Raw genomic sequence first — 27,680 nt, forward strand, 5'->3', positions numbered from 1 at the left:
GATTTGGATCCTCCCCTCCCCCGGAGTTTTTTTGAAATTCAAGTTCTAAAAATAATATTTTAGACGATTTTAATGATGTTAGGGGAGAGAGGATTTCGCATACTCATCAGGAAATTTAAGTCCTAAAAACAGAATAGTAAGTTATCTTTTATAAGAAATAAATATGTTCGGAGACCCTCATCCTGATTTTTTTTTCTGAAATTTAAGCCCTAAACAAAATTATATGACCTTAATTATGTGAAGGGGAACAGCAGGCACTCCCCTGAAATTTTTTTTGAAAATAAAATGCTTTTTTTTAATGAAGTTAAGAGACGGGATGGGGTTCAGAGTTCTTCCTTGGAATATTTCAAAAATTAAGTTTTAAAAAGGAAACTACAGGAAGTCTTTCAGGATAAGGATTGGGGTTTAGAGAATCTCTCACAGAAATAATTTCAAAATGGAAGTTCCAAAAACGATTTTGCATGATGTTAGAAGCAGGGCTGCGGAGTCGGAACAAAAATGGCCAACTCCAGAATTTTGAAACGTCTGACTCTGATGCCAACTTCAACTCCTGCTTTTTTATTTATTTTTCAAATCATGCCCCCACATGAGAGGGGAGAAGAGGAAACCCCTGGGCAGAGATTGAAATATTAATTCCTTTTTGTACATTTTCACGTAATTGTAAACCTAAGATGCATACAATGGTAGAAATTCAATTTGAAAATCAAATTATCCAATAGTTGCAATTTCTGAAGTGAGATTGCTTAAAAATCCCATTTAAAAAAAAATTGAAAAGGATTAATTTGCTCCCCTTTAATGTTTTAACAAATAGATGTTGATCAAATGATCAAATCCTGTGCTTTCAATTTTTGAAAGCACAGAAAAGAGCGAGTAAAGGAGTTTTGAGCAAGGAAAAAAAATTTTTTTTGCTAAGTCAAAAAATTTTTCTTGAGAGGGGGCGATCCCTCGCCCCCCCTGCGGCGGAGGACACCCATCTGGTGGGTGACACCTCAACTTACTTTCAGAGTTTATTAAAATTGAAATACTTTAATTCTAAAAAATTTCCCCAATAATAAATCTTAAATTTCATCTCTAAAATTTCAACAAAATGTTGTACTATATTGCGGAGAGAGGTCGGGGTACATGTACGTCTGGAATAAATTTTCCACAAAATGCGGCGGTATACAGCTTTGTGCGAATAACTTTTACATACCTATATTTCTTAGCTCAATTTTTAATTTTAATTTTACTCGCAGCTTCAAAATTTACCTTAATATGAAGATTTTAGGATTAACTACAATTATTAAGTGTTGTAACAAATAAATCATTTACTAATTTTATTTTGTACTTTTCAGTGATAACTAAGCTTTCTTAGATTTGGATATAGTCTAAGATTTAGAAATCTTTAGATTAAAAAAAAACCATTTATACTTTATCAGATCTTTTGGATTAGCGCTTTTGTACCAACACTTATTTGAATTTACCAAGCACCCTCAAAGTTTCCTGACTTGCTCAAGCGATACATATACATTCCTTTTATTTTCAGTAAGTTACCGCCCTATAGTCAGGGCTAAGGCAGAAATACATGGCATTTCTTTTACTATTTTATAACTGAGATTGAGGGAAAAAATATATTATTATTTTTATTTGCAAGTGTTTAGAAAATGTTAGGCAACAAAACTGTTTGCTGAAGGTTTTTATCAAACAAAATTAGAAAATAAGCAAACTAATAGACGGCGTAAGTAGCTGTTACAAAAAGTTTGATTAACAATCAAGCCAGCTGGTTGTCACAATGACAGTTATTTTCTTATTAGTAGGCTTTAATACATGTAATCAAATTAATTAGTATTCATTTTTTTTGCTCCTTGCATTTTTAAAAAATGCAAGGAGAGGCAGTGAAAAATAGTGTGGAACCGGAGTGTTTAGAAAATGTTAGGCAACAAAACTGTTTGCTGAAGGTTTTTATCAAACAGAATTAGAAAATAAGCAAACTAATAGACGGCGTAAGTAGCTGTTACAAAAAGTTTGATTAACAATCAAGCCAGCTGGTTGTCACAATGACAGTTATTTTCTTATTAGTAGGCTTTAATACATGTAATCAAATTAATTAGTATTCATTTTTTTGCTCCTTGCATTTTTAAAAAATGCAAGGAGAGGCAGTGAAAAAATAAGGGAAAAAAAGAAACCCGAAGTCGGCATGTTTTTAAAGGACTCCTTTACCCCAAAATCAGTCTGACTCCGACTCCACAGCCCTGGTTAGAGGGAGTAACTTAGAGACTCTTTTCGCGGAAATTTGTAGATTGTTCTTAAAACAAAGTTTAAAATAATCTTAGAGGACGTTAGGGGATCAGGTTCTTTAGCATGAGAAGTGATTTGGGGGGGGGGGGGGGAGTTGCCGTAGCCCCATAGCCCTTCTCCTGGATTCACCATTGCGCTCAAGGACTGATGCTACTCTAAAATGATGCTATTTTCCCCCCTATGTATTTCAATTTTTCAATTATGCAATGATATGATAGGGATAATGTTGCAACCCCTAAGAAAGGCATCGCGAGTCCCTTGAGGGTCGCGACCCACAGGTTGGGAACCCCTAACCTAAACTTTAAGCAAATATACAATACTTAGAATAATGGAGTTACGTTTTGACAGAAGGCAGCACTAAGCTCCTAAAAGGAAATTTCCACAAGCACAAATAATTTTTAAGACTGAGCATTATTTGCAATGACAGTTAAGATTTAAGTCACTGAGGCTAGAAGGCATACTTAAATTTTTCTAAATGGAGCAGGACAATCAACCACTTGTTGTTTAGTAATTGAATTTTATAAAATAAGAAGCATTCATAATAAAAAACGAAGTGGCTGCTTTTTAACTGCTCTACAACTTAAAAAAAAGAAGTCATTAGTAAGTTGCATTCTACTGAAGGACGATTTTTTGGTGGTCCTTGAAAGTCCTTAAATTAGAGAACCAATTTTAATTAATATTAACGCACACAATTTAAACTATTCTTTACTAATAATAAGGCAGAAAGTCTGGATCTCTGGATATCTGTTACGTGCATAGCGCCTAGACCCTTTGACTGATTTTCATGAAATTTGGTACAAAATTAGTTCGTAGCATAGGGGTGAGTACCTCAAAGTGATTTTTGGAAAACGCAATTTTTTCTTTTTCTATTCCAATTTTATGCCCAATTTACCGAGCAAATTATCATAACATGGACGAGTAAATTATCATAACATGGATCATTAAATTATCAAACTGTGGGTGAGCAAATTACCATAACATGGGCAAGCAAATTAACACAGCCATATTGGTGAGAAATTCATCATCCATTATTTGTAAATATACAAGCAAACAAAATGACCTTTCTATTTTCTACTATGGCAAAGTTATGCAGGTACCGGTAGTGTTGATATAAATTTTTTTCAAACAGATGAAATAAGAAAAATCAGCAAATAGTGATGGAATTTCTTTTTAACAAGTCATTCTTTTTTGAAGATGTTTTACAATATGCAAAAAGAATTTATATTAATAAACATTAAAAAATAATAATTAAGTGACTTCTTGCTCATTTTTAATATGCAAAATCCTTTCTATGGCGGGGGTGAGGGGAAAAAAAGAGAGAGAGAGTTTTGAATACTTAAACTTACTTTCTAAACGATATTTCCGGCAAAAGAAATCAAATGGAGTCAATTTTCTTTCTGACAATGTTTGATCAATATTTCCAGTTTCCTTTTTGTTATCCAAGGACTTTATATGGTGGACATTGTCAGGGTTATTCAAAACTTTTGGCATTAAAACAGTTGCAGGCTGCAAAATTGTTAGAACACATGCATTAAATTTTTTTTTTTTTTAAACAAGAATAATGAAGCTTGCCTTTAAGCCTTTTAAAGGTTTCAAACAATAATTTAGAATTCTTCAACTAAGTCTACAATTTTAAGATAACACACAAGTTTTGTGGCATTGTTTTGTAATAATTAAGATATAAGGGATAAAACCCATTTTGATAAAACTGCAAGAGTTTTTATCCCAATGATCATGAAAAACTAAAGGTATATAAAAAGCAAGTGGAATTTTTTTTTTTTTGAAATCAGGACTTAATTTTAAGAGTATTTAATTGAGAAATGATGCCTAACAAACAATTAACATTTGGAACTAATCAATTTACTTCAGCATCATAGCATACAATATATTAAATGTAAAAAAAAAAAAAGTTTCTAAAATATAAGCTTCTTTAAAACACTTTACTACCACATGCCATTAGGTGAATTAAATATTATTTTATCGATAAGTACCAAGTAGAGAAGTAAATTTAAGTACATTCCCCATATAAAAAGCATTTTTTGAGTGGCAAATGTTAACTTGAGTTTCTAATCTTGATAGCTATTGAAGATAATTAAACACATATTTTTTTCAAAACCATATCCAGCTAAAGTATTAAATCACAAATCAGCAGATCATTGCTTATTATTTAAGTGTACTGGAGCAACAAAGGGGGTTACTCACAAATGTTTCGTTTATGCCATTGTGCCAAGCTTAATGTCAATATATGTACATGTGGGAAATGTTATGAACAAACCAGGAGAATCTCCTTAAAGAAAATCCAGCTACACTATAGATATTAAAAGAATAACAAATACAATAAATGCTAAAAGCATGAATTCAATAATACCTGTAGATTTAGGCCACCTGTGCAATGTCCTCGAGACCAGGTTTGCAATTTCGGGACCTTTTTATCCAATTTCTTATTTTCTTTTGAAGATGGACTTGGATCAGATAAATGTCTTTTTCTATTTGATATGTTACTTTCAGTAGCTTCTTCCATATTTACAATTTTAACACTAATGTCCCCACTTGAGCTGCTTCTTTGTGCCAATGCAGAAACACCAGACAGCAAATGTGACTCAGGAAGCTTTATTTCATAATTTTTAGAGTTAATATTGCTGGATGACATGACTTCATTTAGAGTTTTAACATGATGATAAACCTGATTTGATAATGGGTTCCTCTTTTGTCTTTTAGGAGAAGGAGATGAGAAATATTCATTAATGTCAGGAATTTTTTTGACAGGAGCTGTGTTTATATTGGAAGTTAACTTTTCTGAATTTACTACTAGATTAGTTTGGTCATGCCAAGAATTACTGGTTTTGAGTTTATTTGTGGCACATGCAGAAGTCATTTCTTTTGATTTATCACTAAGATTTTCAGACATCATACCAGAACTTGAAGTTAGCTTAAAAAAGTTACTGTATTCATTTATAGGTGAAGAAACAGTGGGTTTTGGTTCATGAACACAATTAGGTTCATTAAGCCTATGAGTTAGATTAATTTCAGCAAAATCTTTTTTCTCATTGCTGTTCAGGTTATCAAGTTGATTTCCAGTACATAAATGTCTCCGTTGCTTTGATTGATCATTAATTTCACAAGGAATTGGAGCTGATTTTAAACTGTTTTCATTACTTAAATGATTTTTAGGCATTGAAACAGCTGCTTTAGGTTCATTAACACTGAGCACAGGAGTAGGATTAGTTTTAGAAACATTCGTTTTTTCCACATTGTGGCAGAAGTTATCAAGAGTTTTCACTACATTAGGGCAATCTCTTGTATTTGGATCATTAGTCTTGACTGTGCCACAAGTTTTTAACATACCAGATAGCAGTTCCAAAACTGAATCCTATGAAAGAGAACAATTGCATAAATGTATAAAAGAGTAAATTTTAGCAAATTTGCTATGTTACAAAAATATTTAAAACAAAGTAAGAAGGAATTTAAACATTTCAACACCCAATTAATACATTCAGAATTTAATAATTTGGTGCGACTAAAATTGAAAAACAACTTTTTGAAATTTATTGAATTCAATTAAGTAGTCAACTCCTAATTAACCAGCCTTTGTTCCTGCTCTTAGCTTCAACCGGTCATGATTAATTTAAGTATGAAAATTGAAAAAGAATTTGTAAATATTATTTGTAAATAATGTATCTTAATTGAAAATCGGTTACAGTATAGGTTTGTCAATGCCTCTCTTTGTGGTGTCGATTTAACTTTTCACGCAAATGCTGAATGTCCACAGGGTGGTGTTCTCTCTCCTATCCTTTGTTGTCTAGTTGTCGAATCAGTGCTTGAAAGTTTTATTTCTTCTGACCTTTTTTGCAATGGCTATGCTGATGATGTCGTCATTGTGGCCAGAGGGAAGTTCTTGTATACTGTCTTCTCAATCTTATCACAAGGTTTAAAGTGCATGGAACGATTGTATCATTCTGAGGGTCTTGCTGTAAATCCTCTTAAAACCACTATGGTTGCTTTTACATGTAAAAGAGCAATCTAGGTGAGTAATATTAATTTCTTCGGACAAACTCTCAGCTGCTCTGACGAGGTCAAGTATCTTGGGATCTGTTTTGACTCCAAGATGAACTGGAAGAAACACTTCATCTATTGTCTGGCAAAGGATAGTAAAGTCCTTTGGTCCTGCAAGAGAGCTATTGGCAGAACCTGGGGGCTTAGTCCCAGGGTTATTCATCGGATCTACAAGATGGTCATCTGCCCCATAATTACGTATGACTTCATTGTCTGGTGGTCAAGAACCAAACTTGACATTGCTAGAAATGAGCTCAACAAGCTGCAGAGGATGGTCTGCATAGACATGACTGGATGTATCAGGACAATGCCTACTGATACGCTGGAACTACATTTAGGTTTATGTCCGCTCCATATGTGGATTGAAGATGAAGCTTTTTTGTGTATGAAGAGGCTTAAACGTTCAAAACAATGGAAAGCTTACTCTTGTTACCATTCCTGGAAAAATTTTGATAAGGATGTACTTGGTCATTTGTTTTCTGACCTGCCAAGTGACTACATGCTTAGCGAGTATGCTCTTGACAGGCCATATCAGGTTATCTTTCCTTCTCCGAGAGATTGGAGGAATGCTGCTTTATTTCATGGTAAAGGTTGCACTCTCTGGTACACCTGATGGTTTTAAAATGAATGATAGGACTGGGGCATTTTGTCCTGGTGATGGTATTGAGTATTCTTGTCTTTCGGGAAAAGTTACTTAACTGTTTTTCAGGCTGAATATGCCAGGCAGGTCATCAGGGGCATAGCTAAGGGGGGGGTTTTGGGGACAAGACCCCCCCCCCGAAAAGTTAGTCTCAAAAAAAAAAAAAAAAAAGAGAAAAAGAAGAGAGAAGAGAAAGAAAAAAAAAGGAGAAAAGGAAAAATTCCAAGCGATTATATATATATATATATATATATATATATATATATATATATATATATATATATATATATAAAGAAGTAACCCCCCCGAAAGTGAGGTCTAGCTACGCCACTGCAGGTCATGCCACCCTGGAGTGTTGCGGTTTTTGCTTGAGTCGTGGCTATAGAGACCGATGTGTTCACATATGCTCTGGTAGTCAGGCTGCCTTAAACGCACTTAACAAAGTTGCTATGACATCTCACATTGTTTGGGAGTGCTAAAATTTGCTCTGCAATCTTGCAAAGCTGAACAAGGTTATCCTTTGTTGGGTACCTGGATGCTCCAGAGGGCAGTGAAATGAAAAAGGCAACCAACTTGCTCGGAAAGGCTCTGATATCCCTTTTGTTAGTCCTAAGCCAGCAATTGAGATTTCAAAAAATCTTATGACTGCTGTTTTTGATATTTTTCATAGAAAACAGTACCATAACTGTCGCAACCTTGATGGACAGCGCAGGGGAAAGAACTTAATAGAAGTTGCCCTAGTATTAGGGCAAAGGAGCTCTTAAGTTTGAATGGAAACAGTGCCAGGAGGGCTATTGGCCTCCTTACTGGTCATTGTACCTTGAAGCGGCATCTTACAATAATGGACGTCTTTGATGACCCAATTTGTAGAAGCTGTCGTCATGAGGAAACTGCTGCACACATCTTGTGTGATTGTGACGTCTTTTCAGCTTACAGGTTTGGACACCTTGGCCATCACTTGCTTGATCCTTGGGAGATCTATGATATTCCCATTATATGATATGCCTGCTAATCTTTGCTTTGGCTACTGGTCTATTTTAGGACTTTTGTTTGGGGTTTAGCACACTAGACCTCTGGTTGCAGTGCTTGGCTCTACTGAGCCCCCCTCTCCATCATTTCATTTCAAATATCATAAAAACTGCTACATAAATAATACAATCATCTAGGAAAAAAAATGTCAAAAAAGGGAGATATGTTATTAACACATTAAACTATCAATTTTCTCAATTTAAAGATAATATAAAGAGGATCGCTAACAAGGTTCACAATAACAATGACATCCAAATTTTTGACAATGTGAACCTCTTCATCAATGTCTTAGTGCAGCTTCCAATTATGGAATATGCGAGTTTACTCACTTTCCAGATTTTTTTTTTGGACTGAATCTAAAATGCTGAAAGTTATTTCTAGTACAGCAGATGTAGCTAATGCACTTAAAATATAAGAAATCACCCCAACATTTTTTCCACACAAAATTTTAACCATAATAGTACACTCATGTTACATAATTTTCCTCACAATTTTATAATACTCAATTCTACAATGTCTCCAACTGAACACTCACTAAATTCAAATGCTGCCATCATTCATAAATAACAGCTAAAGGCAGGATGAATTAGACCAAAAACAATTTTATCCTTTGCTTGCAGTTATCTAGAAAATTTCCTTTTCTCCAGTTTTTTGTACAGAAGACCAAAGCCGTAGCCAGCAAGGGGGGTGGGAGGGGTAGGATAAGAGGGTCAAACTCCTCTGAAATTTTCAAAGTTTCACATGCTACAAAAAAAAGCCAAAAATTTCATTTTTCGGACTTTAACTCAAAAACATTCAAGTTGTCCCCGACCCCCCCCCCCCATATCACCACAGATCATCTAAACTTTCCTTTTTAGGGCTTCAATTGCAAAAGAATTTCCGGGAAAGCGCCCCCAAAAATTACTGATAAGTGGCCCCCAAACCTCTCCTCCCACTAACATCACCAAAGATCTTTTAATACCTGCTTTTTTAAAAGCTAATTTCAAAAAAGCTTTTTTCTCATTCATTTTTCGACTTCAGAATGGCCCTAAGAGTTGGATCATGCCGTGCAGCAACTTCTAGGAGCAGCAAGTTTAAATGTTGCAATGAAAACACTTACTGGTTTTCCAAAAGAGGGCTTTAACCCCTTTGACAAAACCAAAAAGAGTTCAAAATTGCATTTTAAAGCCCTTAATATTGGAAACTTTTCAGGTCAGAGTCCTCAATCTCTGCTATCCTCCCTAATAACACTAAAGGTAACTTAAAATTGCATTTTCAGAATTTTGATTTTGAAAGTTTACAGAAGGACAGCAGCCACTTACCCGCTTCTTATACCGTCACACAAACAAAATAGAAAATCATATTTCTTGCACTTCGATTACAAACAGTTTTCTTTCTCTCATTGTCAAACAGAACTTTAGAATGTGTTTTAAGAAGGGAAATTCCTAAATTTCCATCTCCTTCAGGTAAACTCACCCAAAGAAAATTTGTAGTGGAGTTTTTAAAGTCTTTTTGTCAAAAATTTGAGAACTCCCGAACCTTCTCCCAATTTGAGAACTCCCTGCATCATCAAGAGTAGGTCTTATAACTTCAGGGTTGGTATTTTGTCCACTTTTTTATAAAAAGGATGCTGGAAGAAACTGGACAAATTGGACAAAATGGATGAAATGAAAAATCAACTGATAATCCATACCTACATTTATTGTTATTGTGTAATAAAATTAATGTATAATTCTAATACATTATATATCATGAATTAATCATTTAATTTAAATAGAATGATTGTTAACTTTAGAATTTAGTAAAACCGAAAAAAAAAATTAAAAAAAAAAATAAATAAATAAATAAAATAAATAAATTATACATTGGTGCAACTAATTTTAGATCATAATTCACTTAAAAGTAATAAAAATTTAACAATGTGAATAAGATATTGGGCGAGATTACACTATTATGTATTACAATAAAAAAATTAAACTCAATGGAAAAGTCAAATGAAATGCTTGGAAACATACATACATACAAAATGAGGATTTATAGACTAAAAACATTTTATTACTGTTATATTTTTCGAATTTTTACTGATGTTACCCCATAGTAAAATATTTATGTACTCAGCATGTTTTAATGGATATGTTAATGTCATACAAATTACTACTTAAGTAGGATTGTGGGTGCTCAGAACAGTATAACGGAAGAGACTATAATGAGCAAGGGAGAAGATAGTTTTAAAATGGCCATTAATCTTCATTGGGGACTAATAAATTGACTAGGAACAGCCTAGCTGGGTTCAGAATCTGTTGCTGATCATCACATTTGTATTTGTATTACAAGAACAGATTTCACTTCATGTCAACATTTCCTTTATTAATATCTAGTAGCCCCCCCCCCTTTTAAATATGATATTTTATGTTTTGAGACTCCAACCTTTAAAACTTTTTATTTCTATTTTATAAATTTTATAAATGCATTTACTATGGGCAATAAACCTCCACATCACAGATAAACATCTTAAAATGTATAACTGACGTATTTGTTTTTATAAATGCTGTTACATGCATTAAACTTATTAACACTCATTTGATTTACATAAACACTTACATAAACTTCAACAGATCTTATTTTTTTTCAATTTCACTTTAAAATATTTTTCAATCAATTGTTTATATACATATTTATGTATGCTATTTTTAAGTTAAAATATTACTTGAATAGGAAGAATCTATATAATTACTTATTATTTTCAATACTGTATTTATATACTATATTTATCATTTTCAATCTTCAAACTTTTAACTAAAAACTTTCAGTTTACCGAAAAAGTGGACAAAATGACATTTTGTCCACTGGTTTTTTCCCAGGTGGACAAAATAGGGCAACCCTGTATAACTTTTAAAAAAATTCTGAGTTAGAGCAACCACCTCCACCTCTAACATGTCAACATGTATTCCAAAATTGCGTTTTCACGACTTCAATAACAAAATTTCTGGGGACTCCCAAATGCGTTTTTAAGACTTCAAAAAATTTCAAGGGGAGTCATGGCAAACCAAATCCTTTCCCTAGTGTTACTATCAAATGTAGCCTGAGTTACATTTAAAAAAATGTCTTTTGAAATTGAGTCTAAAATGAGATACCAAACCCAGTGTCAGTTTGGCATGTATTTCAAAATATTAAAAATATACCTAGGTCTGCTCCTCTCTTACAAACAATCATTTGGGCATTCCTGACCCTCAGAGCTCATGAAAAGTGATTGGTGGTATATAATTATTTCTTCTTGTCCAACTTAAGAGTAACGTTAAAGGTCCTTATGTCATTGGTATCTTACGCAAGTGCGACATTTAGGACACAGCACATCTTTTTCTGAACCAACAAAAATTGTACATTATTAAATTTTGATTAAATGATACGATAATAATAAATATAAATTATCTGAGAAAATATTTGCTCACATTTTGATAAAGTAACTTTTACTCTTGGTAATTCAGTAATATTACTGTTCAAAAGAAAAAATTCCAAAAAACAAGCAATAATATACAGCCAACCATCTCCCACGTCTTCTTCCAAATTTTTTTTCATTTTGCTGAGTTGACCCCCCCCCCTCTACTGCCATATTGCCAAATGTCTACCAATGCACAATATGCTTCATAAATCATAGCAACAGGTGACTTTTTCATCTTTTTATCGAAAATTTTTTAACCCCCTTGAAACAAAATCCTGGCTACGGCCTTGCAGAAGACATTGGAAGTTGTCCTGACAATACATTCTCTAAGCAGTTAGTTTGCCTACTGACTATATGAATTTGCAGGTTATTCAACTAAAGGCATATGACCAACTTTACTACTGCTTCCAAAATGCAAATCAATCTTTAAACACATCGGTTGCGTTCGAGGAGCTCGACCGAGAGCGACCGGTTAGGTAATCACGTGACAGCTAATGATCACGTGCTCAAATCAACCAATCAACTGCTTAGAATGGCAACCGCTGTGGTAACCGGTTGATCATAGAACGCTTCGGTTAGTAACCAGTTACTAACCGGTCGACCGGTGATTTTCATCGAACGCAACCATCTTAAAAACTTGATCACGCAGAAGTACAAAGGGCTCCTTTCACCTCAGTAGGCAGATAAACTTAATTAACTGCTTGAATTTGCTGTAAAAGATTTTCAACCATTCATGTTTGGAAATATTAAAACAGTTTCCTCACATAGCTTTTACAGGAAGTTTCAATGGAATGGTAGTATTTTGCTTAAGATCATGGTTTTAAGATTTTGATAAACATTGTTTTATTCAAGTACTTTATATTTGTTGCTAGTAATAAAACAGTATGAACTAATTTTCTTCATGAATTGTCGGTTAAAAACACAAAGGCAAATGATAGGGGAAGCAACCTAATGTAACAATATTTTGACATTTTTTGTTTATCAAAGAAGGAGCTGCTCTTATACTCTTATAAATTACAAAACATGTTTCAGAAACTAGGACTTTCATAACCTTTTCCATTTGTTCTGCCAAACATATCACAGGGGGAAAGTTACAATTCTTGAGACAAGAAATTTTTATATAAAAAAAGGGGTGTGTGTGAAAAATTTAATTTGTAAGGCACTAGTGCAGCCAGAAATACCTTCTGATGGGGTTTTTTGATCAAAAATACTTTCTGGAGGAGTGTTTTGATCAAATATACCTCCTGGAGGGGGGGGGGGTGATCAAAAACACCTTCCAAAGGGATTTTTTGATCAAAAAATACCTAATGAAAGTTTCTTCTTTAAATATTTTTATTAATTTTTTAAGTCAAAACAGCCCTTTCATATGCATAAACTACTGTATTAGAATTTGCATTTATGTTAAAACCAATGACTCTGTGTGTGTGTGTGGGGGGGGGGGGGGTTGAACCACTGTTGTAATTAAATACAGGGACTGCATTCAAAACTTTTTACTTAAAAAATAATTTTTTTTAAATAATTTTCTTTTAATATTCCAATATAGAAACAAAAGTGAATAATACACAAAAAAATTATGAGGAATATTTGAGAAACACAACTGTTACAAATTATCTCACTTTATTCATGAATAGTTTATTTTTCATCATTATGTAATGGTAGTAGTTTTCTCTTCACTCTGATACTTACAACAATACAAATTGGATTTAAAAAAAAAAAAAAAATATCAAACATGCCTGAATTTCAGTTATACTTGATTATTTATTACTTTATTTTATACTTTTCTAATTTTGATTCTCAATTTTTTTTAAAAGACTGAAAATTTTCACCAGTGGTCTATATGCTAAATGAGAGAAAAGTAGTGCTGATATTTAAAATTACATGTCATATAGTAAATAAGGGTAAATTAATAAAGTAAGCAGGGAGAAAAGATTTTATGCATCAACAGTATATGCTATGACAGTTTGAAACTGCTGAAGGCAAAAAACTATAAAAAGTCCTGTTTTCATTCTTTCGCTACTAATAACTACAACAGTTGTGCTACATTTAAAGCACAACTTTTAAGGAAATAATCTTTCACTATGTCTAGTTTAATAATTCATTGCTATCTTTGTTTTGAATTATTTTTGAAAATTTAGCACACATGAAGTCAAACATTGACTTTCAGTTTGATTGCTGCAATTAATTTAAAATGTTTTTTTTTTCCCTCCTGCTAAGCTTTGTTATTTTTTTAAAACAATAGTTTTCTTTAACAATTTTTATTACTAAATTTTTCCTATCTACTCAAAAAGGCTTTTTAATTCATGTGACGCCAAATAGAATTAACATTTATTGCACAATATAGACTAAAAATGAAAAGTACAATGTAGTACAGTCGAACCTCCATATATCGAAGTAGCAAATTTCCTGATAAAAGTTCAATACATAGAAATTTCGATATATAGAAACGATCTTATTTTATCGTACAAATCTCCTAAATCACTAAAATTAAAGCTAATTTTCGTGTATAAAACCCAATTTCTAATTTATACGAGCAACGGATTAAATGAAAGTTGAAAAATAAAAAATTAACAGAAATTACATTTTTGCGCCGTCATACATCTTCATTCTTCTGCAATTAACTTGATTCGCAACATTAGGGGGGTTTCGTTTTGACAGTGTAGTCGAGAGAAAAGTAAAAAATCAATCTACTTCACTCGATTGATTTTTACTGAAGCCAAAAAACTAGGAATGATAATTAACAGACAAAAGGGATAACTTGAAAGTGATTTTACAGTGTTACTGGTTACAACTTAGATTTGAAATAAACTTGAGGGAATTTAAGAACTCCAGAACGGAGCAACGACCTATCTACACAGCTCTCAACCCCAGATTCCTTATGAGTTTCGTAGCAACCTTTAGGGAACATAATTTTCTCCCCTAATTTTCATTTTTCATGAGACAAACAGTCTGAAGTGGAAAAAAAAAATCTACGAATGTCTCAAATTTTTTTTCGATATATAGAGATTTTTTCAATATATAGAAACAATTTTTCTATGCAATGAACATAGAAATTTGCTGAAATTTTGATATATGGAAGTTCGATATATGGAGGTTCGACTGTACTTAACTCAAATCAATACAAAATTTTAAAAAGTTACACATTTTAAAAAACGTTTGATGAAATACTCACAGCATTATGTAGCATGACAGCTGTTTTGTTAGGTTCAACATTAATATCTACATCTGCCAGTCTTAGAGTAAGAAACATGCAGCATATTGGATATTTCCCCCTATTATTACTATCCAAATTTTTAGAGTAGTATTCTTTCAAAAGCTACAAAAGAGAGATAAAATTATTACATTCCAAGTTATTTCAAAGATTATCTCACAGGATTAAATTATAAATAAACTTAATCTTGTCAGCAGCATAATAACAAGGAGCTAAATGCAGATTTCAAAAGTATTTTGCACACCATATACTTTTCCAATAAATCCTGAGGAAATAATTTACTTTGTTCAAAAAGTTCCTTGTTTGAAATACCTTTATTTTATAGGACTCGACCAATGCATCGGAGCCGATGGTTCAACATTTTAGCCATCGGCAGCCGATGCTAACTTGCACGGAACATCGGCCTTAAAAGCATCGAAAAGCCGATGGAATTGGATGATGTTTCCGAAAAAAAAAAGATCTTTGCTGTTTTATTTTTTAATGTAAAGTTAAAGGGAGTTATTGTTTTCGTATAAAACTGTTTACTTAAACTTCAGTATGAATTTCTATTTTAGTCACCCCTGAAAGGGTTTTTAATACTGCATTCAGGTACCAAACAAGTTGATTATTGCGTTGTTTCTTGCGGCTGGATGTACATATGTATCTCTCATAAGTCATAACTCAAAAATGGCCAGTTGTAGAAGGTTAAAATTTCGAATGTGGGGTGTGCGTACGTTCCAGTTGCACATTTCCCTTTTTGTTTTCGATCGGGTGTTCTAAAAAGCCTATTAACTAATTTTTTGTTGCTATTAATTACTTATTTCAATACAAAACTAATATAGCGTCTAGACTGACGATCATTTGGTGATACACTCTATAACAAAAAAATCGACTCACCAAGAAGGAGTGATCCGATTGAGACGGAAATTGGTGGATAGGAAGGCAATGCACAGAATAGTAAATTATTCAATTCTTAGAACAATTGAATAATTTATGTCAGAGTTACAGTAACAAGTTCAATAAGGTATTGACCCGCATCTAGCCTAGATACAAGCTGAAGCACGATGTGGGAAACACCGATAAAGCTCCCAGAGGTTGTCCTGCGGTATTTCTGGCTAAATTCGCTCCGATTGCTGGACAAGATTATCAACATTCCTTCCCAGATGCAATCGCCATCCCATCATATCCCAGACATGCTCGATGGGAGAGAGATCTGACAATCTGGCAGGCCACGGAAGAGTTTGACAAGCTTGCAGACAGTTCATAGCAACACATGCCGTATGTTATCTGGCATTGTTCTGCTGAAAACCAGCCGAGGGTACTGCAAAAGGAACGGCAACAAAACAGGTCTTGCTATGTCGTCTACGTACCACTGTGCAGTAAGCGTACCTCTAATTACGACCAAAGGGGTCCAGTTATCAAAGGAAAGGGCACCTCAACCATAATGCCTTGTTGAGGGCCAGTGTGGCGTGCAAAACTGAAACCAGGATCCCTCCTCTGCCCTGGGTGTCTCCAAATACGTCTTCGATGATCGTCACGACACAGTTGGAAGCTGGATTCGTCGCTAAACACTATACATCCTCCGTCGGCACCATTCCAACCTGATTGAGCCATACACCACTGTAATCTGGCTCGGCAGTGTGTAGGCGTCAGTGGCAGGTGGCGTAACGATCGGTGCGAGTGTAGATTTTGTTGTCCCAACCGTCTGTAATGGCCATGGTGGTGGACACTAGTGTTTGGGTTGAACGTCTGATGGTTCATAGAGATGAGGAAAGCGCTGTGACAGCTGATCGAACAATCACTCTGTCATCACGATCTGTTGTGATCCTAGGTCGACAGCTAACATCCTGACGCTGAACTCTGCCATTTTCCACCCATTTTTGTCAGCATCTTCGAATCGCCGCATCGCTTCGACTCAAATGACGAGCGATTCTCTGATTTGACCAACCGGCCTCTTTCAATCCAATGATATGACCTCGTTTAAATTCTGACAGTTGCTCGTAATGAGCACGAACCATGCGGCGAAGCATTTTTAAGTTGTTGAAAGGTAAGGTGAATCGCAATCAAACCGAAAGTTTTAACAACCCTTGAAGAACTGCTCTTTATATACATCTGCTGGATGCGCATTTTCGATGCACTGGAGATCAAAATATTCATTCAGTGGACACCAAATTTTAATCATTTGCACATCTGGTCAAAACAATCATGCATACAAAATTTCAAAGCAATCGGATGATTGCTTCTTGATGCGTCGATTTTTTTTTGTTATAGAGTGTATATTGCCGAAGTGGAGACCACATGGAAACATATGAAATGGCGAACCGTTTTTTGTGTCATTTTGTTAGATTCCCGTTGAACCAACGGTAATTTTTAGAACACTTGCGTGCCCCCTCCCCCTCCCTGTATTTCTGAAATCAACCTCTAGTTGCACTTCCGAGTTGTTTAAAACTAACACCATTCATAAAACTAGAGATCTTTTTTCAAACTTAATCTATTGTTTAGGAAGAATTTAGAGCATTAGTGTAAGAAAATGATTAAAGACGTTTTGAATGGTGACATAATTCAAAATCAAAGAGACTTTTAAATTTTTTCTTCGGAAGTGCTGAAGTCGATTCAAAAACTCTTCCGAGGCGTTGGTGGTAGCGGTTCTGAACGAAACAAATGAGACCGAAGTTGGGAACGAAGTTTAATGTTGTGAGTTATTCCAAAATCAGCGGGTGCTCCCTCCTGCCCCTCTCTCGTCGTTTCAAGTATTTCTTAAATATTTAACGATTATTTATTTTGCTCAACAAATGTCATTTTGTGTATTTCTCATTCTTGTTTCATCTTTATTTCGTAATGCGCCATCTTTTTTACATCATTTTTAGAGATTGATTTTTTTCTATTGTAAGTAACTACTTTCATGTATTTTTATAAAATCAATGAAGGAGTTATTTTTGTTTTCATCATATTTTTAATAATATGTTATAGAAAAGTTTCTAGGATTTTTGATTAAGCAATTTTTTAAATTTCAGCAAATTATTGTTAAATTGAAAAATTTAATTTGAACTTGTTTGTAGTGCTTCATAAAAGATTTTAAACAATCAAATTGTTCAATATTATGTGTGAAAACATCGGATTAAGTAGTATATGTATTCAGTTATTATTAACTTGGAGTAAATATCTAGTTTGTTTATTGTAGCTGCATTTTAAGAACCTCACTCTTTTCATGGCTATTTCTTTTTTCAGAAAAATTTATGTCACTGTTACAGCTTTTATGAAAAATGCAAATTTTTCTACTCATAAATTTTAAATAAGTATAAAAATATTCCTCTTATGATTTAATATTGTAATTTATCTGTTACCTTTTTTGTTTAATTTCATCACTAAATAATGTCTTCGTGCAATCTTTCCACTTTATTGCGTAATTTGTTGACGGTTTCATATTTTTATCCTTAAATATTTTTTGAATGATTAAACAACATAATTTAAATTTTTTTAAAACTATGTATAGTGTTACATAAAATACACCACCAGCTCAGTCATTTCCAGCCGAGGACTGCAGTTTCGTGCTTATTAGCACTCATCAGCCTGGCATAGGAAAGTGGCTGAGCTAGAGATGGAAAACATCTTAAGGAAGCCAAGAGTGCCAAACAAACTGGTAGCTAATATAGAATTAGCAGACCAGACGAGTGACCGACGCAATGGTTCGGTTCAACTCGAAGATTGAAGGCATCTCCAGCTCAGCCACTTTCCTATGCCGGGCTGATGAGTGCTAATAAGCACGAAACTGCAGTCCTTGGCTGGAAATGACTAAGCTGGTGGTGTATTTCATGTATTTCTGCTTTAGCCCTGGCTAATGGGCGGTAATTTACTGAATATATGTATAGTGTACTTAAAAAAAACAAACAAATCAGTTGGTTATTAAACAGTGTCTTTGTTTTTCTTCTTTTTTTAGCTGTTGTTCTTTCTCTACCATCATACAACAGTCAAAAAAGAGAAGCATAACTACATCCTATATAGATTGTACGTAGTACGATCCAAAATTTCGGGGACAAGCTGTATAAAACTTTACCCAGAATAGTTCACATTACCGAAGCACATCCACCTTCAAAGGGTCACCTTGAGGGACTAGTACTTCTGCCAGTGTTCATATAACTTTTGGAAACACTCCTGGAAACCTTTTTCGTAACCTACTATGATGCAGCTTTATCTTCTCCTGACGAAGAAAGCGGCGTTCATGCAAATGTTTTTTGCTGGGAACAGGTAAGAGTCACACGGAGCTAAGTCTGACGAAACTTGTCATATTAGAGCATTGATCAATCAAACCGTGCATCTTCAACATGAAAGTCTCCTTCTTCCCCACGATGAAGTTAAAGCAGCAGCACAAGAGGCCTTACAGGAGATTGCAAAAAACGGCTGCCAGGAGTGCTTCTAAAAGCTATACCAACGTTGGCAGAAGTGCACAGTCGTTCAAGGTGCTTATTTTGTACATAGATGTACTTCGGTAATGTGAACTATTTAAGGTAAGGTTTTATGGTGCTTGTCCTCGAACTTTTAGATCATACTACGTACGTACGAGTTTTCAACTTACTATTTCATAACGTTTCTGAGTGACGCAAGTTTACGCGTATGAAGACATTATAACAGAATTTGCGATAATTATCTGAGGAGGTGTTCAAAATGGATATTTTGGTCATCTATATGTTCTTAGGTACATATGCGTGTACAGATGTACCGAAAAAAACTTGTGAAGTTTAAATTGGGTGATCGTAAAATAGAAATTAGGTCGAAATTTGATTTTTTTTTATTATACAAGTCCTTATTCGTAGAAAGAAGTAAAGTGAAATGAATTAATGATCCTTTAAATCCCTGACAATCTTATCAATTTATTTCCGTTAGATCTTTTTTTTGCCATCGGCCAACGGCTAAGGCCATCGGCCATCTTTGAACAATCAGCCAACAATTGGCATCGGCCCATCGGCCAAAAAATGCCATCGGTCGAGATCTATTACTTTAGAATACTTAAGAATTTTGAACAAATTTTGTTGTTAGAAGTTACAGGGAAAAAAAAAGAAAAAAAAAAAAACCCAGACTGCGTAAAAACCAAAAAAAACTAAAAAGAAAAATGTATAAACCCAGTAGTTTAGAATGTTATTAAGTACAACTGAATAACTACATCATTGAAGTAGTTTTATAATCATAGACAGATAAGAAAAATCATAAATTCAAAAGCAGAATAGAAGGATCAACAGTCGGGGCCCATTCCTTTCAGAATCACGGAACTCCGTAAAATTTGAATTGACCCGACTGTTGATCCTTCTAATTTTTATTTTACACTTTTTATTTAATTTTCATTGACTAAATTATTATGATTATAAGATGGTACATTTCGCAATCTTGTCATTTCATTGAGAGAGTTTGTATCGTGAGGTTTATTAAGCAACTTACAGTGGTCTAAACTACTAATAATTAGTCCCTCTAGGCACCTAACTCGGCTTAAAGCTACATGTGCTTGATTTTCAGCAAAAATGCAAGCAACTTAAGTCAACCACAGCACAGCTATATAAACAGCCTGTATGATGACGCAAGCTATGACATGACGCAAGCTATTAAATGTCATCAATCAAACCTTTCTCGCAAAACTAAAAAAGCTTGTCAAAAAAATACACGTTGCAAAAATCAGTCCCCTGAATCACAACAAAAACAAATGCAACAAATTAAAGATGAAAATTGAGTAAGCAGATGTTATTTCTTTTAGTGCTTTTTGCATGGGTTTATTTTGATGAGGATTACAATCTGAGTGTCTTGCCTCCCAGAATACATGTAAACAACACATGAAAGAATTTACATCAGGAAGAGGGGAAGTACATACGAAGCGAGGGTGGAAGTCGAACCCACCGGCTCAAGTGTGAGAAGCAACCACTTTGACCACTCCGCCACTGAGGCCCCAATTAGTACACTTAGTAACAGGGTTGGCAAAAACCCGGATTTTTTTTTAAAAAGCCCATGGACCCAGGGTTTTTTTGGTTTTTTTTTAAATAAAACCCGAAAAAAACCCAACAAAAGCTGGGTTTTTTGAAAGAAATGTGGGTTTTTTGTCTTTTTTTAAAGAAAATGTGGGGAACTTGTAGCATATTGTAGCGTAAGTATATGGACGAAGTGCAAAAGTTTTCTTGGGGTAAAAAAAGCTGGAAAACTAGTTAAAATTCAGCGTTTTCTGAAGAAAAGTATAGAAGACGACGAAACCCAAGAATGGTGAAGTTTCAGATTTTTTAGTTTCCATGATTATCAACAATTAAGGCAGAGTTACTTCTTGAGTGATAAACTCTATTGTTCATTTTTAATTACTACATTTTTTTATTTACTTATTTATTTATTTATTTATTATTATTATTTATTTTTATTTTTTTTGCATTTTACTTTATTGTATTTCATTTTGTTATGCAAAATTACTGTAGAAGCTCAAGTAGTTTAAATCCCTATTTACTGAATTCCAGCTTATTGAATTTTATGTTGCCTGTTTTTCTATTTCTGTGTACAGAGTAAGAAATATTAAACTTTTTCGTAAGATAATGAAAATACTGTACATCCTATTCTGTTTTCTGTCCGACTGTTTGTAAAACCTGTTAATTTCTAAAAAACATACCTAGTTTATTCGAGATTTGTGACATATTGGGTTTCCGAAAATAATCCACATGAAAGCCATTTTGCTAGAGTAGTTTCCTCTGTACAATCTACAACTATTGAGAAAATCAGAAGTGACAGGACTTAGTCAAGATAATTTGAGTTATTTATTGACCAGTTAAAGAAAAAAGTTAAATATATATTTTTTAATCTTTGAAGTATTTTTTTTAATGCTGTTAAGAGTTAAATAGTATTAAAGTTCAAAATTCATTTTTTATGTCCATTGTCTGTGGTGCAGAACAAATAAAAAAAGAATTTTAAATTGTAAAAGTATTTAAATTAATTACTTTTTTAAAAAACTTCTCAGAAATTAAAAAAAAAACCCAAAAGTGGGCTAAATAATGGGTTTTTTTAATGGATTTTTTCAAAAAAAAACGCATTGGGTCGAATCCGGCCAACCCTGCTTAGTAAACAAAAAATTCAGGCAGCGAAAGGTACCTGCATTTGTTGCATGCTCTATCGCACTCAGGTAGGATGCGACACGATCCCAAACTGACAAAATGGCAACTGTTTGTTGATATGGTGAATTTTGATTACTGTCTTGTGTTTAGTGACACTCCCAAGGTTAAGACAAATTGATTGACAAAAGAATTACCAAAATTTGCCAAGACGTTTAGCCCCTACAACGCCACATAGGAACAAACATACATACATAGACTTATAAACACATTATCCACTTTTGCGTCGCGAACGCGCAGTCGGGTAAAAAAAAGAAGCAAGATTTAACCTATTATACAAAAAAGCATTTAAAATACGAGGCTTGTCCGTAAAATAAGTTCCACGAGCTGCCGCTGGCGCTAGGATCGTTTCTATGCGCGGCCAGGCAGCAGAGGCAGGTTGTTTGATTCCCCCACTCCAATCCCTCACCAAGCCAGCGTCACTGCGATGTTTAGTCTTGGCTCAGCATTCGTCAGTGATGGAGCTTTCTCTTGCGTCTCCCGCCAGCTGCGAGTTGCGGTCTGTTATTCATTTCCTGGCCGCTAAGAAGAAATCGGCGAAGGAAATTCACGAAGAACTTTGTCAAGTGTATGAAGAAGAGTGTATGAGCTCCGGGATGGTGCGCAGATGGGTCAGGGACTCTAAAAATGGCCGAACAGACGTCCACGACGAAGCCCGTTCAGGGCGGCCATCGGTTTCCGACGAAACAATTGCCGAAGTTGAAGCGCCAATGCTTGAAGATCGATGGATTGCAGTTCGGGAGCTATGCGAAAAGATTACGGAGGTCAGCAAAACCACAATTGATAAGATTTTGACTGAATATTTAGGCACAGCCCTCATCGAAAGATTTGAATGGGAAATGGTGTCCTACCCACCCTACAGCCCAGACTTAGCACCAAGTGACTTCCAGCTCTTCCCCGAGTTGGAGAAAAACCTTGGCAGAACCCAATTCCAGACAGATGAAGAGGTACAAAACACAGTTGTTAGTTTTCTACACGGACAGGCGGCAGAGTTCTATGACTCAGGTTTGAAGAAGTGGGTGCCTTGAATGCAGACGTGCATAGAACGCAATGGCGATTATGTAGAAAAATAAAAGAAAGACCGAACTTTCCAAAAATGTACTTTTCTTTGCAATTAAACCAGTTTTTTGATGTGAAAAAAATTCGTGGAACTTATTTTACGGACGCACCTCGTAATATGTTAATGAAAACCACAATGGACAGTAACGTTTTATGACAGGAATGACTATTACAGTATCTTTATTCTAACTATTATTATCACTATTTTATTTCATTTATTAAAAATGATTTTCTTGGTATGGTTGAATTAAATAAGTTCCTTCTGTTTGTTACAGATTTAAATTTATGGTTGCTATCACTAAGGGTTAGTAAGAAGTGCAGCACTATTTTTATTTCTTAATATTTTTTTGTCAATTTCTGATTTTTTGTATTTTAAATTTTCATACATTTTCTAAACGCTTAATTGAATTTCAATGAATCATCAAAATATTTAATTTCTTAAATCTTCACAGAATTACTTCATTTTTCCACAACTGCAAGTTTTCTGACAGGGTTTGCTGATATATATCGGACTATATATGTCATGATATATATCACGATTATATCCAATATTTATTTTGAAAATATCAAGATATTTTGATATTTTCCATATTTATTTTTCCAAAATACAACATTTGAGATACATTTTTTTTTAATAATCATAAATAATCAAAAGTAATATTGTGCATATATCATTAATATAATGTAAATAATATAATCTTCTTTCCTTATTTTCTATTCATAACATTATTAGTCACACAACAATTTTAATTAGTCAGAAAAGGAAAAATAAATGTTTTACCAATGTGTACTGACTTATGCATATTTTTTATTTCTGAAATATATAAAATTCACAAAAGCAGTTAACCTAAGAAAAATGAGTAAAGCATCTAATGCTTAAGTAATTCAATTAAAGTTAATAGAAATGTATCAGTTGTGCTACATTTTATTTCTAATGGATTAAATTATCACATTTTACAAATGATTGTAAATACAATGTGTACTTATGTCATTCAAAGTACGTACATTTTTATATAAAATGTATATTTATGATTATAAATAGTAAAGGAAACATTAATTTTAAAACTGATGCATTATAGTAATAACATAAGTAGAAAAACAGCAGTGATTAGAGGAAGCAGTTACTATTTAATGACTTAATCTTGTGTTGATTGAAAATATCGGATACATATCAAAATATCTGATATACACTGCTCGACATTGAAAATGCAATACCGAGAAGGAGTGTTCAAAAATTTATCCAAATTTTAGAGTAGACGTATATTACTGAGTTATCTAAATGATGTGAAATGAGCAGCTCTCCGAAGCACGTGAAGGACTAGAGCGATGTGGATGACAGAATGGTGAAATGTCGTGTTCTCAGATGAATCCTGCTACTGTTTATCCAGTGATAGTCGCCGCATAAGTGTGTAGCATCGATGTGGAGACAGATCCAATCCGGCAGCAACTGTGGAACGTCCCACCGCACGAAAACGTGGCATAATGGTTTGGGGCGCAATTGCGTACAATTTCATATCATGTCTAGTTCGTATTCAGGGCACTATGAAGGCGCAACAATACTTGGATAATGTGCTGCGGCCGGTGGCAATCCCTTACTTTCAAAGGCTACCTAATGCAATTTTTCAGCAGGATAACGCCCGACCACAGTGCTTGCATCTGCCAACATGCTCTCCAAGGCACACAGTTGCTTCTCTAGCCACCATACTATCCTGACCTGTCACCAATTGAACATGTGTGGGATGTGATTGGACGCCATTTGCAGACTCTGTCCCTGCCTCGTTCTGAAGACGAACTGTGGCAAATGGTTGAAAGGGAATGGAGAGCCATCCCTCTGGACACCATCCGCACCCTTATTGACTAGATGTGTTTTTCGTGTATCACTGTCCGTGGTGGTCCTACATCCTACTGAGCCGACGCCGTTCTCGCTTCATATTCTGCCTATCATTTTAAAATTAAGATCATTTATTATTCCTTGCTGTCTCTGTCTTTTTTCCAAATTTCATCATTTTCTGACCACTCCTTCTTGGTGTTGTATTTTCAATGTTGAGCAGTGTATATCAAAATATCTGATATTTTCGATATTTTCGAACCCTCTTGAAGCATTAAGGAAAAGAATGATTTTTAATTACTTGACTCTTTCAGCTGTTAAATTTGGATATCAGTGGAAATATCTCTATACAAACGATTTTTTTACTCGGAAATTTTTACCCCCAAAATCAGATGGACTGTGATGCAGCCCTGATTTTTACTGTGAAATAATTATTGTTGATATGATTTGTTTTTATTTTCACTGTAAAGTTTTAATTTATGTTTTTTTATTTGGCAACAGCAAATAAAGCGAAATTCGGAGTCCCTTATGGTTTAACACAAAGAGCGATTTTGCGTGTTTTTTTTTTTTTTGATGATGAAAATCATTTTTTTGAGTGGACATTTTATTATTTTTTAGAGTATATATATATATATATATATATATATATATATATATATATATATATATATATATATATATATATATATATACATATATATATATATATATATATAATCCTTTGGCAACAAGGGATATGTAAAATCCGAAGCACTTTATTTTTGCTCGGAAGAAAGAGCTAAGAAAGTCCTTTTTTGATGTAATGTTTTTATTTTAATGCGCCTTTTATTTTTAATTCTTTTTTTTCTGTTTGAAAGCAATTTAAGAGTTTTTTAAGTGGAAAAAATAGATTAGCTACTTTGTTCAAAAGATGCTACTATTTTACTTATTTTTTACATATCTATTTCATAAGATGAGCAAGGCATTTTCTTTCTAGAAATCAGCTTAAAATGCTAAAGAGTCATGTTTGACATAATTTGCAGTCTTAGCTAATTTAGAGAATATTGATTAGATATTAGATAGTTGACATTGGTATACAGGAAAGTGGGACATTTAGTTCTGAATAGAACTCATTTTTTTTAAAATAAGTTACAAAGTTACACACTACAAAAATAATGTGTAGTTGCTACATTTAAAAATTAATAGTTGTAGTTGTAGTAAACTACATTTGTAATAAAGTAGTTGTGGTTTGCTACAAAATTTTTTCTGACCACTGGTGCAACCCAATAAAAAGAAATCATAAGGGGATACATAAGATCTTTAGTTTTGCAATGAGAGTAAATTATGTGTTCTAAATTTTGCTAATAATGCTGGATTGGATTAATACTTTTCTTTGTAGAGGAAATAAGTGTTACAAACTGTACAAACAAATAAACTGTTAAAAACAAAACCATCCAGTGCTAAAAGCAATTATTGGAACATTTTAAAAAATACAATTATTTGTAATGCATACAAATTTTTGATGAAACAAATTTCAAAATTCTATTCATTATTTATGATGACCTTGATAAGTATTAATTCAAAACCTTAGATGTACATTTCAGAGAAATAAAAAAGAAGCAATTCATTTTATAAAAGCTTTTAAAAAGCATATCATAAAAATGTTCAAAACAATTTTTAAATAAAAATAATTAAATTCTATTGTAAATGTATTTCCAGAATATGTACTACTAAAAAGGGAACAGTTTATGAACATTCCCAAGCAAAAGTTAATTACCTTATCAATGCTTTTTATTCTTACTGGTCTTTTATTTATTGCCACAATGCATCTGTTTGGGGAACTACTGCAACAAATTGATGAAGCATCGGGTTTTGTCAAATAAAGTTGAATGTTTATCTATTTAGAAATGTTAAAACAACAAATTAAATACACAAATGCTTAGCATTAAATGTTTTGCAAGCAAAGGAAAGTTTAATAAAAATTGCAACATTAATTAAATTTAAATATTTTTCTTTAGATCAGTTACTGCTAAATTCACTTTCTTTAACAGGGTACCCACTCTCCCAGCATAATAAAAAATAGGGTCATTGTATAGCATTTTTCAGGAATAGTTTAAAGAACATAAGGTCACTTCATGCCAGTGGCACAGCAAGTCATTTTTCATGGTGAAAAGAGTTTCCTTTTTAAACATCTACATAGACACATATATGTAGTCATTATTTTAGTGTTTTGTGGGGAAGAGGGGGGTTTTGTTTAGGGGGGATTCCAAGGTATTTTTGACATTTATGTAGAGTCCGTAATGTGACCTTTTTTGCCATAACTTTTTAATTTACCGTTTGATTTGCAAATTATTTTAATTTGAGCTGGTGTGTTAGTAGGAAAAGATCAAAATAAAACAATATGCTAATCAAACAGTAAATTAAAAAGTTATGACAAAAAAGGTCACGTTACGGACTCTACATAAATGTCAAAAATACCTTGGAATGCCCCTTAGAGCCCTGCTCATCCCATTCCTACTTCACAACTTGCTACTGCTTCAAGCATATATAGCAGTGGCGTACCTAGCATAGGTGACACCCGGGGCGGTAATTTTGGTTGTCAACCCTCCCGTCTACCTACAAACGCAAAAGAAGAAAAAAAATATGTAAACATTAAAACATAAAATTAATGCAATTTTCAGAAACAACTACATTTATGTTATAACGAAATTTAAAGTAGGCTGAAGTACAAAATTTAAGTAAAAATTAGGGATCTGGGGGTTTTCCCATGGAACATTTTCAAATTCGTAGTCTTAAAAATGCATTTTAGCCTTCATATTTTTCAAAAACTTCACTTTCTACTTTGCCCCCCCCCCCCTCCGGGTTGGCAAATTTTTGCTATGGGTGGAAAAAACCGTGGAAAAAACCACGGTTTTTACCGCCCGGCAAAAATAGGTTTTAGCCAGTTTTTGCCAAAGTGGCAAAAATAGATTTTGAGTTAACTTACAAACAGTTTTTTTTCCTTTTATATAAAAGTAAAAGCATGAAAAGATTTTGATAAAATTTTAATTTAATTATTTTTATAGTTTAAAAAAAAGTCAGGTTTA

At 33.6% G+C, this 27,680-nt stretch overlaps 1 protein-coding gene across 1 annotated transcript in view; it reads right to left on the bottom strand.

Annotated features, from left to right (window-relative positions):
* The window catches only part of LOC129216666 (PMS1 protein homolog 1-like), a 97,721-nt gene that overhangs the window by 35,931 nt on the left and 34,110 nt on the right, over positions 1–27,680 (bottom strand). Inside the window, exons 5-8 of the mRNA XM_054850916.1 lie at positions 26,372–26,491; positions 14,587–14,730; positions 4,646–5,647; positions 3,624–3,783 (exon numbers count right to left, since the gene is read on the bottom strand). Of these exons, the coding sequence (XP_054706891.1) occupies positions 3,624–3,783; positions 4,646–5,647; positions 14,587–14,730; positions 26,372–26,491 (1,426 nt within the window). The remainder of the gene's footprint in view (positions 1–3,623; positions 3,784–4,645; positions 5,648–14,586; positions 14,731–26,371; positions 26,492–27,680) is intronic.

Source organism: Uloborus diversus, chromosome 1 (genome assembly GCF_026930045.1).
Source record: "Uloborus diversus isolate 005 chromosome 1, Udiv.v.3.1, whole genome shotgun sequence".
Classification (NCBI taxonomy): Eukaryota; Metazoa; Arthropoda; class Arachnida; order Araneae; family Uloboridae; genus Uloborus; species Uloborus diversus.